Raw genomic sequence first — 15,119 nt, 5'->3', positions numbered from 1 at the left:
TGCCTTTTGCAACCCTTTGTTTCTCCGTCCTGCAGTTGCTGTCATGGACATGGCATCCTGGGGTATAGCGCCTTCTCCATCAAGGATGTCCCAGTCAGCCACGTTCTCTGTTGACTCGGAAAGCCCATCTGGAGCATTCCAGGGACAGGAACCGCTCCCACAGGAGCCCCCTTCCAGAGCTGGATGAGGGAAGCCCGTCCCTACCCAGAGGATCACGCCCAATGTCGCCCTGACCCGTGAGTGTGAGAGCTGCCCAGCCTGCCGCAAGCCCCTCAGGCACCCTTTGCTGCCAGGGCCCTCCTGTCATCAACGGCACTGGCAGCTCTGCTGCCTGGACGGCCCACTGCGCTGGCGGGTCCATGGGCCCAGGCAAGCCTGGGGCTGCCCAGGGGGAAGTGGGCGCCTTGTGCTCCCCTGCTAAAGCGGCTGGCATGGCTGTGTAGCTGGAGCCCCGCACTGCCCCAGCACGGCTTGGCCCTGCACCGGCGTGGGGCTCCCAGCGGGCAGTGAGGTGGGACTTGGCGGGGCCGTGCTCCATACAGCCTGTGACCCCGTGCTGCCAGGCTGGGAGCCTGGTACGGGCCGTGCTGCCCAGAGCCCTCAGCGCAGCCTGTGCCCCTCTGCTCCTGGGCCCTCCAGGCCACTGCAAGACAAGGAAGGAGCATGCTCACGCTGCCATTTCAAATGAGGGAAGCGGAGGCAGAACCAGCAGGGGCAAGAAAACAAACAGTCCTTGCTAACCAGATGTACCGCTGGGCGCCTGACAGCACATTCCGGTCTACTGGCCCTTTTTCTTCTTGGCCCACAAAAGGGTTCCGAGAGGAGAACCGCTGCTGGAAGCGGCTGTCTCGTGGGGCAAGAGCAAAGCCCCCTTTCCAGCACCCTTTCTGGTTTCCCGGGGGTGCCCAGGAGAGATGGAACCCTGCCCGGCAGGCCAGGCCAGGCAGCCGCCTGGCACGGGAGCGTGGCAGGGTTCAGCGCGCCCACAGGCACGGGCTCCCAGCGCCTGGGTCAGCAGCAGCCGCTCTGCCCCTCCCGGCTCAGCCCTGGGGAGCCCCAGTGTGACGTCAGAGCCACCACTGTGAGCTCAGAGCTGGCCACCCGCACAGCCCTGTGGCGCGTGGGGCAGGAGCCCACAGATGTGTGTGGCTGTTGCCCGGGCAGGTGCGCTCCTGCTGAGAGGCGGCAGGCACGTGGCTGCTACTGGAGCTGGTTTTGCCTGGGCAGGCCACGCTTGCTGGGGCTGAGGGGGAAGAGCTGAGCGGGGAGCCTGCCTTGGCCCAGAGATGGCGAGGAGAAAGGCCCCCCAGGGAAGACACCAAGGGGCCTCCAAAGGCTCCGTTGGGATTAATGCCAGACAAGAGCTGGCAGGGGAGGCAGCGGGGCCGAGCTGCTGCCAGGCCAGCGGGTACGAAGTGGGCTGCTCCTGCCTGGGGCGTCAGGTTCGGGCGGAGTAGCAGGGCCATGGCCCAATGTAGTCAGTGGCGTCAGAAGCCAGTGTGCAGCAGGGGCCTTTGGGGAGGGGGTAGCCTTGTGCTGCAGGGGTCAGAGCCCACCCTGATTTGCAGGGAGATTTTGCTGCACATCAGGCCAGCCCCTGGGACCTGACACTGCCCCCCCCTTGGGATGCTGAGGCGGGGTCCTGCCTGGCTGTGGTGGGGCAGCTGTGCGGGGAGGAGAGGGGTCGGGAGAACGCCAGTGACCAGGGAGGAGGGGTGTGGCCCATGGTGGGGGACGGCCCACGGTGGGGGACAGCAGCCTGTGCCCTCTCCCCAGACGGCCACCGAGAGCTGTCTGTGAAGGGGCAGTTGGTGCCAGGGAGCAGGGAGTGACGGGCTCAGAATAGGGCTGTCCTGCCGGGTGGGCTGGGGCAGCCCGTCCTCTGACAAGGGCCTCTGCTCAGGCTGCTCCTGCCCGCCTCGGCTCCCGTGGCGTGGCGATGGTGGGCAACCAGCATTTGTCTTTTTCCTCCCACAGGAACCCGTGCGTGGAGGTGGAGCTGGTGACGGTCCCTTCCACCTCGGCTCCCTGCTCTGCCACGCAAGGGCCTGCCAAGTGGCGCAACAAGGCCACAGGAATTGCAAGTAAGCTCAGCACTGCTGCTTGCTGTGAAGTCCCCTGGGGTGAACTTGGAGAGCTGCGCTGTGCCAGAGCTCTGGCCAAATGTCACGAGAGGCAGGAGAAGTGCAGGCTGCCCCAGGGAGGGAGGGAGTGCGTAGGACTGGGTGCCCGCCTTCCCGCAGGGAGCTCAAACACGTGTGGCTGGGCATCCTAGAGAAGAGACCTCAAGAGACAGGCCTAACTTTTCTCTTGCTTTTTTGCCCAGGGGCGGTCCTCAGCCTGGCTTGGCATCCGGCAGGTGCCCTTGTCTCCCTGTGGAGACATCTGCTGAGCACATGCGTCTTTGCCAGGTACGTACTACCTGTTTCTGCTGTGGTGGGGGGCGGGGGGAGAAGGGGGATGTCCCTTCCCCCAAGCAAGGGGGAGAGCAGAGGGTGTTCCCACCCAGCAGCTCCGGGCTCCCGTTGTGCACCAAAGATTGTGCGGTGCCCGTTCTCGGGGAGAGCCAAGAGCAAAGCCCGTTGGCAGCCCCACTCCCAGGCTTTTGCCGGAGCCCCAGAACCCTCCCGGAGATGTAGTAGGACAAACCGCCGTGTAGCCAGAAGCTCAGGAGCACAGCCAAGCCTCCGCAGGGCAAGGGTCTTCCCCAGCTCTGGCAAGAGACCACACAGGTCTGGAAGGAAAGCCAGACGAGGCCCCTGCGCTTCCCAGCTGTGCGGAGAAACACCCCTAAGAGCAATCTGTGTGACTGCAAGTGAGAACAGGCCTGCTCTCTCAGCCAAAGAGAGAGAGCAAGGTCCACACCAGAAGGACTACTGAAAAGCAGTCCTCATTTGCTCAACCCCTCTACTTCCCTGCATGATTTTCATTCCCTTTCGGAAGGTGCTCCTGGAGCCCTTCGTTTGGGGAAGATCTGCCGGCAGCGTTGAATGGTGTGGACAGAAATCGTGTTCGTGCTGGGCGCCAATCTGTCAGCTCTCTGTCAGTAGCAGGCTTGCAAAGCAATGGCTTCAGGGCCTGAAGAGGGAAGTCCACGGGTGAGGGGGTTTGCCCAAGACTTGCAGTACTGACACCCAAAGGACTCTCTTCTAGGCAAAAGATGGGCCCGCAGAGCAAGAGGTTCCTGAAAGTCTTCTTCCTGTGGCTCCCAGTGGCTCTGGGTGAGTTTTCATGAGCAAACACAGCCTGGCTGTGCTGGATGCCAGCTTTCCTTTTGGGCCAGTATGTGTGAAACGCCCGTGGTGCGGGTGCGTCCTGAGGAGGTCCTTGACTGGCACTGGCGTTTGGACTACCGGTAAGACTGGTAGCCTCCCAGCCGTGCTGCTGCTCTGGCCACTGGGCCAAATGGCTTGCTTAGTCTGCAAGTCTGCGAGAGAAGGGCGTAGCTCTTTCCAAGCCTGAGCTGGGGATTCCCAGACGGGAGGGGCCGTGCAGGGGGACCCATGGAGAGGTACCTCTCCTAGCCCATGCAGCCCAGCCTCGGTGCTCACCGAAGCAGTGAGGGGAAATGGGGAGTAGCTCTGGGGCACCGAGCACACCTGAAGGCCACGGCTACGCAGTCCCCTCAAGCCTGGGCTGATGGCTCCCGGTCAGAGGCGCGTCCTCTCTCTGCACCCCACGTTCCCCACCTCCTCAGCTCACCTGCTGCCCAGCCCCAGGGCACCAGGCAGGCGACAACGCAGCTGCAGGGGAATGGCTAGCAACTCCACTAAAATAACCGTCTCTTGGTGATGTGAATTGCAGCTGGTGCTTCCTGCGCGACCTCGCTGCCGGTGTGGACAATGCAGGCAAAGGGACTGATAGAGGTCAGTGACTCGTTGCTGGCAGTGGCTGGAGGAATCACAGGCTGTGCTGCTGCCACGCAGGCTGACCCAAAGAAGCGGCAGCTTGTGCCTTCCTAGGGAAGCCTCTCCTGGGAAGCCCCGGCAACTCTGGTAGCAGATGCTCTAATGGAGCATTTTTCCCTCCCAGGAGCTGACAAGCGTGTCGTCGGCAAACCTGAAGATGCTGTGGTAAGAGAGGTTTCCTGAGCTGGAACTGGTTCTGTGCAGAAGCGTCAGCCGACCTCGTGCTACCTGCACTCACTTTCCTAACAGCCAGGGCTCCCGTACTTCCCTCCTGCCTTTGCCTTTTGCTCAGCCTGGTGCGGAAGGGAAGCACTGGCAAAGCAGGGAAAGCACACGTGTCTCTCTCTCCTCTTGCTGAGCTCAGACGCTCCCCAGAGGCAATGGGCCGCTCTCTGACCAGATCGGCTTTCCTGTCGTGCAGGAACTTGCCCGTTTTGGCGGCGGAGGAAACCCAAAAGACACGCTTTCTGCTGGAGGAGGTGGCTCGGCTGAGGGCACAGATCCGCAGTTTGAAGGTGATCCTGCATTTTGGGGAGGGAGGCTTGGCTGGGCAGAATCCCTGAGAACATTTTCTTCAGGGCTCTTGGTGGGGTCAGACTGCTGACTGCAGCAACCCAGCCTTTGCCCCAGCAGCTTGCTGGGTGAGCTTCTGCACTGCACAGGCCCCTCTCCAGCCCCAGCAAAATGAGGCCGCTTCAGGCAGCAGAGGACTCCTGAGAGCCTTTCTAAGGTGCGCCGGTGCCTCTGGCTCCTCTGAGCAGGCTCCTGAGGCGGTGGTGGGACCCAGGCACACGTACAGCACCAGCCATGGCTTACAGGGCCTGAGCCTCTCTCCCACCTGACTTGGAGAGCACAGAGGGTGTGGACGGTGGTGTGGGGACCCACATCAGCACACCTTGGGGTCATGGCCATGGCCATGGCCACAGATAATCTTCCTAGTCCTCACGGCTCACGCCAGCAGCAGAGAGTCTTGCAGCTCTGTGGACAAGGCTTGCCTTGCCTTGCCTTCCTGACACTGACCCTTTGCCTCTGCGGGCACTAGGAGCCACGCTGCACTGCCTGCTGATGTGGTCCTTTTCTGTGTTGATTTCTGGCGTTCCCAGGAAGCTCAGGAAGTGAACCAGGCAGCGTCCAAGAAGGCTTTGGGTGCCTACGTCGAGATGTCTGACTGGGCCCTGGAAAGCTCTGGTATGGACACAAGCAGCCCAGTCCTTGCCCTGCGCTTTCCCGTAGCACTCCCCAAAGGAGCCTGTGCTCCAGGCGCTGCTCTCCAAAATGGGGCAGCTTAAATCCTTCACGGGGTCCAAGAGCAAGGCTGTGGCAGAGTGGGTCGCTCAGACTCCCTCCCAGTCAAGCCCTCGGCCTCCACACAGGTGCCCCTGGCGCTGCCCCCGCACGTCTTCCTGTGCTGATGGAGGGGCTCTGCTCCTCTGCGCTGCATTTGCAAAGGGAATGGCTGGGCCGTCCTTTGCTGCTCATGCTCCAAGCTCTCAGCTTTGGTCTGCTGTCATGCTCGTGGGCACCTGCAGGCTCCCAGAGCCCTCAGACCTTCTCCTCGTGGTGCTGTGAGAGAAGCACTCACCAGGGATGGGGCTGCCGTCATTGCTCTGTGCAGCTGGGCACTCCCCCGCCCCCAGCGTGGTGATGAGGACAGGACTGACAGACATGGAGCTGGACGGCGGCGTCACAAATACTCCTGAGCACCAGCTCCCTTCTAGTCTGCGGCCTCTAGCAGTCATCTGCTCTCCCTTCCTTACAGGTGCCACCATTGACAGGCAGAGAACTTCCGAGACCTACGACTGCCAAGAGAATTGGGGCTGCAGGGTTTTATGGTTCTTCCGCGCTGCCAAGCCTCCTGAGACTATTTTGCAGGTATCGTAGCAGAAATCTTCAGGGAAGGTGTCCTTCCTTCCTGAGAAGTTGGGGACTGACCTCAGGGGCTCTCCCCTCAGGCCAGTGGTACTGGTCAAGCCCACCGTGCTGCTCAGGTTCCGGACACCAAAGCTCTCACACAGGGCTGGGCTTGCTAGAGATCCGTGGTTCCCCTGGGGAGGTGAACAGAGGTGAACTGCTGCATCTTGCCCACAGTCCTCTGCCACAGCTGGGTGAAAGCCTTCCTCCCTGGCGACCCTGGTTCCACACTCACCCCTAACGGTGCCTTTTTGCGGGCGGGAGGCGGGAGGTGGCGGGTGCCCTGCAGAGCCGCTGGGCAGGGACGTGTTTCTGCGCGGGCCTGACTACGATGCTTTCGTAACCACTCTTCTCCTCTGCTCCCTAATACTGAGACCCCCTTTGTCAGGCAGGGCAGGGGGCCTCCTACTTCTGTCCAGTTCCTCACAGGCGCCTCATTTTCAAGCTGAAATAGGCCCCACAGACATGCTGGCGCCTATGCTTCGAGCTACATGGGCAGTGGTGTTGGCCCCAGTGCTCTCTCACACTTCATTGCTGTCGCGTTCTGGTTGCAGGCGGATGTTTCCCCAGGAAACTGCTGGCCTTTCCAAGGGCATCAGGGCCAGGTGGTCATCAGGTTGCCAGCACGAGTCCATCTGACTGCCGTCACTGTGCAGCACATCTCCAAAGACGTGTCTCCATCTGGGACCGTCATCAGCGCCCCCAGAGACGTCGTTGTCTTTGTAAGTCTCTGCTGGGCGCTTCTGGCGGGCATCTGACCCTGGGGCAAAGCCAGGACAGGGCCCTGCTTGCTTTTGTGCATCTTCTGGGGTTTGTGTCCTGATCTCTCGCGAGCACTGCAGTGCCCTCGCGGGACGCTTCAGGGGCTCGAGAGGTTTCATCCCTCTTAAGGTTTGTTCTGGCCAAGCACCTCTGGGTTCTTGACCAAATCTCAAAGCGGAGACTGAGCTCCACCATACCCGGTGCTAGGCTGCTGCTTGAGCCCCAGGAGAGGGTGGGTGGATAACAGGGCTGAGCCAGCGCGTACCTTGCCTTTCTGTCGGGATGAGTCTGAGCGGCTCTCCTTGTGCTTTGCCCCTGAGGGAGTGGATGCGGACGGAGAAGAGGAAACTCTCCTTGGGACGTTCACGTACAACGTGGCAAAAGAGGCTATTCAGACCTTCCCTCTGAAGGTACGCTCCACGCACGGGGACGAGATGCCAGGGAGCACAGCAGGTTTGCCTGCAAGTCCATGGAGGAAGGGCACGCATGCTTTCTTTTCTCCCTGGGCAGAGGGGCCCGGGCCGCCGTCATGAGAGAGAGACCTGCGGGCTTGGGAGGGCTGAGTAGCACGCGGTGGTGGTAGCAAGAGGGTAGCAAGGGCAGGGTCAGGCCCGTAGGAGCACGAGTCCCGAGAGATCCCTGGCTGCGCCCGGTGCCTTCAGCAGAGGCAGCTGCACGTGCGCCCACTCCACGCAAGCAGCGTCTTTGTGCCGTGGAGAAACAGGGCGGCCTGGTGGCGAGAGGCAGCGGGCAGCACCGTCGCTCCATGCTGCGGCCTGCTGGCAGGCTGGACAGTGTCCTCTCCTCCCACCATAGCTCGCCCCTTCTCCCGCGGCGCTCTCACACCTGCCAGGGGGAGAGCAGGCACAGCAGGCAGCGGGAGCTCGGCGGGGTTGCACACCAGGTGCCCCACGCGCAGGAGCGCCTCCCCGGCCTCCCTGTCAGCACAGAGCAAGCAGCAGCGGGAAGGGGCAGAGGGAAGGGAGACCGAGCCCCAGCCGGGCCGGCATGCAAAGACGGGGTGATTGCACTGCCGCTCTTAACACCCCCGTTTCCTTTTCCCACTCTTCTTCACAGAACGCGCCGCTTCCCAGAGCCTTTCCGTCTATCAAACTTCTTGTGAAGAGCAACTGGGGAAACCCAGCGTACACCTGCATTTATCGAGTGCAGGTTCATGGGAAGATGGCGCAACCGGAAAGCCCCAGGTGAAACCAGAGAGAAAAAAAAGTCAAACATGAGAAAGAAGAAGAAGGGGAGGAAGAACAAGTAAATCTAAAAGATGTGGCAATTGAGATGGCTGTAGAACTGTAGAAGATTTGTCTCCAAAGTGGGGTGCTCAAGACGTTCCACGCTGTGGGAGGGGAATTCGGGAGCGTGTGGAAAATGTTACAACTTCTATGCAATTTTTTTCTTAAAAACGAGGAAGATAGGAAGCATTCCCAAGACTGAAGCTAGAGAGGGGAGGCCCAGCCTGTCAGCGCTCCTCCCGCCGCCCCTGGAGGCTCCGCAAGTGGCCCCAGCCCAGGGCAGGCCGAAGGGCCCGGCTTCAGTTCACAAGAGGGCGACTGGCCCCGCCCGCCGGCCCGCGCGGGCTCTGCAGGAGCTCCCCCAGGCGCCCGCCCACCCTCTTCCCGGCTTCTCAGCCAATGGCGCCCGCCAGGCGGGGACAGGCAGGGACCCCGCCAACCACCGCAGCGCCCCTTCTCTGGCCCCGCCCCGCTGCGGCCGCGTGCCGACGGACGAGCACGTTGCTACGGGCGCGCCCGGAGCGCCAGCCAGGGCCCCGGGTTCGAGTCCCGCCGCTGGGTTCGAGGCCCGGCGAGAGGTCAAGGAATGAGGCGCTTGCTGGCGTGAATGCCTCACGTACCAGCCAAAGGGCTGCCCGCGCAGGAGGGGAAAGGTTGTTTAATTGGAAATTGTAGTTATAATTTGGTTTTAAGTACCGGTGCTTGTAATAGTTGTTTTGGTCAGTTATTAAGAGAAGAAGAACTTTGCCAAGGATGTTTTCTTGTTGGGGGGGTCCGAGTCCCCTGCCTGGTTTGGAAAGGGCTTCGAGTCCCCGAAGTTGACCAAGCGGGTTAGAGTCCCACTGAATGGGGTTTGAGTCCCCAGTTTGGCTACTTGTCTTGACTGGTCTCTGAATTTTGGCGTGGTTATCAGAATATGGATTTATTTTTGCATGTTCGGATCAGATAGTTGTCTTGGAAGTCACATTTAATATGGGTGGGGAATCGTCTAAAGGCAACGTCTTAAAGAAGTCACCTCTAGGGCGTTGACTGAAGCATTGGAAGGGCGGTGGGGGTGGGTTCGATCCCCTCACAAGGAAGCAGTTAACTGAGCATTGTAATCATTGGTCGCCGATCTGTACTTTGAAATATAATACTATAATACTACTATATTAAAATAATATGTATTATAACGTCACCGTTTGTAATGAGAAAATGACGGTTTGGTGATTAAAAGATCGGATTCACTCTAAAAGTGAGGGTTTGGGTCCTAAAAATGAGGCTTTGAGCTTTAAAGAACGGATTTAGGCCCTGAACGTGAGGGTTTGCAACATATAAATGAGGGTTAGACAGTAAAAAAGACAGGTTTGAACCCTAACAGTGAGGGTTTGGGACCTCTAAAGGAGGCTTTGTGCCTTAACAGAGGAGTTTGGACCCTGAAAGTGAAGGTTTGGAACATGAAAATGAGGCTTTGAGAGTTAAAAGAGGATTTTGGATGCTGAAAGTGAGGGTGTCGTGGTTTAGCCGGGAACTCAGCCCCACGCAGTCGCTCGCTCACTCTGCCACCGGTAGATGGGGGAGAGAATCAGAAGGGTGACGCTCGTGGGTTGGGATAAGAACAGTTTAGTAATTTAAAATTAAAAAATCAGCAACAACAAAAATGCAATGGAAAGGAAAACGACGAGAGGCGCGAAACCCGGGGGGGGGAGGGGTGTCACATGGTATGGAATGAACATGCCATTGGCCAGTCGGGGTCAGCTGCCCCGGGCGTGGCCCCGCCCCGCCCAGCCTCCCGCCACGCGGCAGAGCGCGGGGAGCTGGAAAGGTCCCCGACCACCACAGGCACCGCAGTGAAGAGAATTAACCCCTTCTCAGCCAGAACCATCCCAGGCCTCCAGGTCCTTTTCAGCAAAGTTGCTTCTGCGGCACAGTCACCCCCAGCCTGTCCTGTGCCATGGGTCTTCAGGCTCAGCTGGCGCCCGTGTCTCCGTGGTGGGCCTGGCTCCTCCTCGCCTCTTTCCAGGGGCTGTGCTTCCCATGTACCCGCAGCTTTGCAGGAGCAAAAGGAGCCTTCCTCCTGTGCCAGAAGTCACCAATTTCCATCCCCTCCCTCCGGGGCTGGGGGGCTTGTCGTGGGTCCAGTGCTCCTCTGGGAGTGGTCTCCAGCTGCACCTGCTGTCCTGTGCCACAGGGGAAGGGGTCTCCCCTCCACAGGGTCTCTGCAGAGACCCTCCTGTCACTGTCCCATTTGTCCTCCTTGGTGGTGCGTGTAGGGGCATGTGGAAGGAGAGAGTGCCTGTTCCTTTAAGGGCATCTGCCCAGATGCAGAAGCAGGTAATAGGAAAAGTAAGAAGTCATCAGGAAGAAGGTGCGGAGCCACTGCCCTGAGCACAAGTGGTAAGGGAGGCAGTAAGGAGGCCACACCTCAGCAGTGGCACTGACTGATGGGCTGTCAAGGGGCTGCAGGCAAAGCCAGACTTGGCAACGGGTCAGGTTTAGTCAGGATGCAAACTGGAGGGTCTGGGATGTAGGAGGGGGTGGGTGGGACTGTGCAAACTGGTGGAGGGGTGGCGGGGGAAGGGAGCCCTTGGCCTGGCCTGGCAAAGGCCTTGGGTCCTTTGCAAGCACAAGCTCCAGGAGATACCGACAGTCACCTCGTGGCCATTGTGTTAACCACTCCTGGCGATCCCATTAACCTTCATAAGAATAAGGAAATAAACCCTAATAATAATACGAGTAATAGCAATAATAATAATAGTAGTGTAACAGATCCTCTCTTAACGCTCGCTCCGTGTAACTCACTCTCTTGGGGGCTGTGGGGAGGGGAGTGCGTGCATTTGTTTTGCAAGGATTAAGTGTGAGCTGCTGCCAAGAGCAGTGTGCGTGGATTTGGGGCCCGCAACAGGAATGAGAGCAGGGGTGTGGGCACCGTGGGCTCTGTGGTGTCAGGTCCTGGAGCCAGTGGGGGTCCCAGTGCTGCTACTGGACCCAGGGGGGGCCCGGGCCTCTAGCCAGTGGGGCGGGAACGGTGTGTGTCCTCAAAACCAGCTACAGGGGGGACCAGTGTGTGGGAGTTTTTCCTGTGCCCCTTGAGGCAAATTCAACGGACCTTTGTGCTTAAACACAGGAATGCGTTGGGGCAGAGTCCTACTGCCACAAGCCCTTCTGGAGGGATTCGGCACCTGCGGGGCAGGAGCCCGTTCCTTCCCCACGCTGGGGCCAGTGCCTGTCCTGTGAGCGCTGGCCGTGGGTCCATCCCCAGCCCAGCTCTGCTGGCAAGGGCGCCGCCATTGCAGGACCCTCGCGATTCCATCCTGCGGCTTGTCTCTCTGTGCGGGCCCCTGCTCCCTGCCAGTGACACCAGATGGGACATCGGGGATGTGCAGGACATCTGGGCATCACTGATACCAGATGGAACATCTGGTCCCTGTCTAATCAAAATAACCAAAACTATAGTTACAAGTATGATAGGTAGGAGATACATTTACAAGCAAGATAAGGTTAGGAAAACATTTTTAGACAGCAGGAGGAGTATGGACATGATTTAAGTATTGTGTCCTTGGACAATATATCCTGGGTACGATGTAACACTGCACCCTGGTAGGATACATTCCTTACTAATTGACGTGATTTAGCGTTACGGAAAAATAAATCCTGATTAGTAGATTTTTGTAAAATAAGCACATGGAATAACCTTGAAAACGAGCCAAAAGGGTACTGAGCACGCTTGAAGATTGAGTTCAACTAGCGAACACGGTGAGGAAGACTATCGGTGACCACCAAAGAAATTTGGAAGACCGCCACTGATCTCGACTGCGCATGCGCCAAGGCCATTTGCATATATTAATGAGTAGCATGAATATTATACGTTCCCCAAAATCTAATGACTATGCAAACTTTTTGAGTATATATTCTCTGCAATACAAGAACCCGGCATGCACATTAGGTGGAGCGATCCCCTGTGTACCCAGTACTGCAATAAACGCCCACTTTCTAAAACTCTAAAGAACGAGCCTTAAAGAGTTTCTTTCACCAACTTTTACGGCATCACCAGCTTAAACCCTTGCTGCCCTCCCTGCCAAATCACTCTTTGGTCACCAGGTGCCTTTGCTGGGCAGTGGCAATTTGGGTTTCCCCTTCACAGGGTGAGTGAGGGGTTCTGCGCTGGCGACTGGAGCTGCCCCTGCTGAGGGGACGAGGGTCTGTATCCCCCCCCCAGATGGGCTCTGCGTGGGATGTGCGTGGGTTTTCACCAGCAAACTTCAGGCTGGACCAGGCAGGAGCAGGGGGAACTCGCATCTGGGCTGGGGAATCAGATGGGCAGGGGTCGGTGCTGGTCCTCCTCGGGGGGACCAGCGAGTGTGGGGTGCCCGTGGGATGGCTGTGCGAGTGCTGCATGTTTGTAGTGAGCACCGAGCTGGACCAGCCATCGACCTGGGGACCCAGGGGTGGGTCAGAAGGCTGGGGTCCAGGCAGGGGCCGCGGGCAGCAGAGGGGCCATGCTAGTGCTTGGGGGACCCGAGTGTGCGCGCGTGTGCCTGCACGAGTGATCGTCGGTCTGTGCCAGTCGCAGCGGAGGAGGGAACATGGCTGTGGGTGCAGACGTGTGATGGGGGTCCTGTGCATGGGGGCTGCTGGTGGCAGTGTCTTGGCTGTGGCAGGCTGTGTGATTGTCCGTCTGTGTGTCCTGTGCATGTGTCTGTGCGCGCATCTATGCGTCTCTGGGATACGTGCTCAGCTTCGCTGCTGGTCAAACCAGCTGTGTCAAACCACCCTGGGCAGAGACCCTGGGTCCCCAGGGGGGGCCTGGGACGGATTTGCTGGAGGCAGTGCCAGCTCCTGACATCCCTTGACGTTCCATTCTGCTGTGCAGCTTGAACATCTCCCTCCCCTCTGCCTGGCTGCCCAGACCCAGGTCCTGCCGGGGAGGATCATCTCCTCCGCAGCACCTTCCTGAGCAGACTTTCTTGGCCCCTTTGCTCTCTGCTGCAGTGTTGGATGAAATCCATACGTGCTCTCCTCTGGGCACCAGTAGGGAGTGAAACAGCATGGACAGACCCCGCAGTGAACATCCCTCTGCATCAGCTCCTTCCCACTGAAAGGGCCAAGGTGGCATAGCGGTGTCAGCAGTGACTCCCCAGGGTCTAGCAGGGACAGCTACAGGTCATGACTTTGCGACTTCAGAGCAGTCCCAGCCCAGAGACGAGCAGGCATTTTTCCTCTCCAAATTCACATTCCTTTGCCATTCACGCACATCACACCGAGACGACTTCTGTGTTCTCCGTTCCCTCTGCACTGGACCACGGGCTCACAGCACAAACACCTCAACCGTTCCCAAACCCATACGCTAGCTACCCACCAGCCTGCACTGTCCATCCCAGCCACAGCCCCTCGCAGGCCCCTGGCCCTGCACAGCAGGAGAACATCCTGTTCACGCAGCTGTGAGTAGCCCCTCGGGTCCTCCTCTGGATCCGCCTGCAGGTGAACATGGCTCTCCCAAGAGGAGCTCGACCAGGGCGGTGACCCAGGACACCCCTCTCTCCCTCCGCAGTGAACCTCTCAGGCCAAGGGGGGTACTCAGACCGGCCAGGAGAGCAGCTCTCGTGCAACAGGAGCAGGAGACAGGCTGAGGGCCCGCGCTGATGCTCAGTCCTGACACCAAGCGCTTCTCTGCATTCCTAGGCAAAAGACTGAAACGTGTCCCGAGCTGGAGGCACCATGGGAACAGGTGGGGCTATGTGTGCTGGAGCAGGGGGAGATGGGAGGCAGGAGGGTCTCAGCCTGGGGGGAGCATGGCTGAAGGTTGAGGGCATGACGCTTGGTGCAGACCGAGAAGCAGGAAGGGGCAGGCTGACAGCGTGGAAAAGATTCCATCTGGGAAGGAGGAGGAAGAGACAGAGGAAGCTGTTTCTTCAGCTGGGCAGGCGGGAGGGCGGCTGCCCTCCCCAGCATCGCCTGTCCTCCTGCTCCCACCAGCACTCGGGAAGCAGGGTTTTCCTGGCCACCCTTGCGGGATGGAGAGCAGCAGCCTGTGGAGTCAGGGCCCTGCCCTGCTCTCCTCCCACCCAAGGACAGGACTGGCCCCTGGGAAAGCGTTTCAAGATGGGTTGCAGGTGGCTGAAGAAGAAAGGACTCGTCTAGTGTTTGTTTCTCTCTCCAAAGGCAAGAGGCTGTCCTGCCTCTCATGGCATGTTGACACCAAGACACTTTTCACTGAGGGCCAATGCCTGCTCAAGCCGAGGCCCCATCCCTGAGTCAAGTGTGGCTGATCAGCAGCACTAGGACACGCCTTGGGCTTAGGCACGAGGGCCGGTTTCCCAGCACAGACAGCTCTGAATCTCCAGCAGCAGCAGCTCCAAGACCGTTTGGCCCGAACAAGCCCTGCAGAATCTGTCTGCCTTCTCCCTGCATGTAGAGCTCAACAGCTTGCGAACGCTACAGCCCTGGGAGAAGAGCTGCCTCTGGGACTAGAGGGAGAGACCCAGTGAGTGCCAGCCCTGACAGCACATGCCCCTTCCCCCTCCTTGTCCACTGCTTTCCCTTCCCTTTCCCTTTCCCTTTCCCTCCCATAGTGGTTTTAGGATACACAGCGTTCCCACTCCTGTGGCTGGAAGTTAAAGACTCCCACTCGCTCCAAGTAGCTGCACTGGGACCCGAAACACTACAGTAGCTGCACTGGGGCCCCACGCACTCCAGTAGCTGACACCACAGAGGAGGGGTGCCCACACCCCCCGTCTGACCCCAGTACCTGGCACCAGAAGGTGTGGCCCTGTTAGCCACTTCCAGCTCCCCAGATCACCACGGCTTCTACCTGCCTGGGCTTTTTGTGGAGGTACCAACTGAAGCTGGTGCCGAACCCCACTACAAGACATCAGAGAAGACCCACAGGGGCTCAGCGCCAGGGAACCTGCTTCTCCCACTCCCATGGTGACTGAGCTGGGCCACATGTCCCTGGGGGATTCTCTGCAGTGTCCGGTGGCCCCAACACGCCTTCCTGACTGGTGATGGGGGTTGCCCCAGTGAAGGGTGTGGGCTGGGGGTCCAGGAAGGCTCGTGGGCCCAGAGTGGGGCAGAGGACCCTGGGGTCCAGGCTGCCTGTCCACGCTCCTCTCCTGTCCTGACACCAGACTGTGCTCTTTGGGGATGGTGCTCGCCAGAGCCCCGGTAAGAACCTGTTTCCCGCTGTGCCTCTAAAACACCGGGTGCCCCAAGGGCTGGCACCACCTGCCCTTCCCCTCTCCCAGCCTCCTAGGGGGACACTCCACTTTGCCCTGATCTGCCCTTTTCTGGGGGCACACGGTGGGTGGGAAGG

At 59.4% G+C, this 15,119-nt stretch overlaps 1 protein-coding gene across 1 annotated transcript in view; it reads left to right on the top strand.

Annotated features, from left to right (window-relative positions):
* Positions 1–8,772, top strand: part of LOC142067375 (voltage-dependent L-type calcium channel subunit alpha-1S-like) — a 61,360-nt gene extending 52,588 nt beyond the window's left edge. The window contains exons 25-35 of the mRNA XM_075115951.1: positions 1,978–2,084; positions 2,327–2,411; positions 3,154–3,221; positions 3,805–3,866; positions 4,033–4,073; positions 4,330–4,423; positions 5,012–5,096; positions 5,668–5,780; positions 6,374–6,541; positions 6,902–6,991; positions 7,659–8,772. Of these exons, the coding sequence (XP_074972052.1) occupies positions 1,978–2,084; positions 2,327–2,411; positions 3,154–3,221; positions 3,805–3,866; positions 4,033–4,073; positions 4,330–4,423; positions 5,012–5,096; positions 5,668–5,780; positions 6,374–6,541; positions 6,902–6,991; positions 7,659–7,790 (1,045 nt within the window). The 3' untranslated portion in view covers positions 7,791–8,772. The remainder of the gene's footprint in view (positions 1–1,977; positions 2,085–2,326; positions 2,412–3,153; positions 3,222–3,804; positions 3,867–4,032; positions 4,074–4,329; positions 4,424–5,011; positions 5,097–5,667; positions 5,781–6,373; positions 6,542–6,901; positions 6,992–7,658) is intronic.
* The last annotated feature ends 6,347 nt before the right edge of the window (positions 8,773–15,119 follow it).

This window comes from Phalacrocorax aristotelis, chromosome 21 (assembly GCF_949628215.1).
Source record: "Phalacrocorax aristotelis chromosome 21, bGulAri2.1, whole genome shotgun sequence".
NCBI lineage: Eukaryota > Metazoa > Chordata > Aves > Suliformes > Phalacrocoracidae > Phalacrocorax > Phalacrocorax aristotelis.
This window is presented reverse-complemented; position numbering and strand designations above follow the sequence as displayed.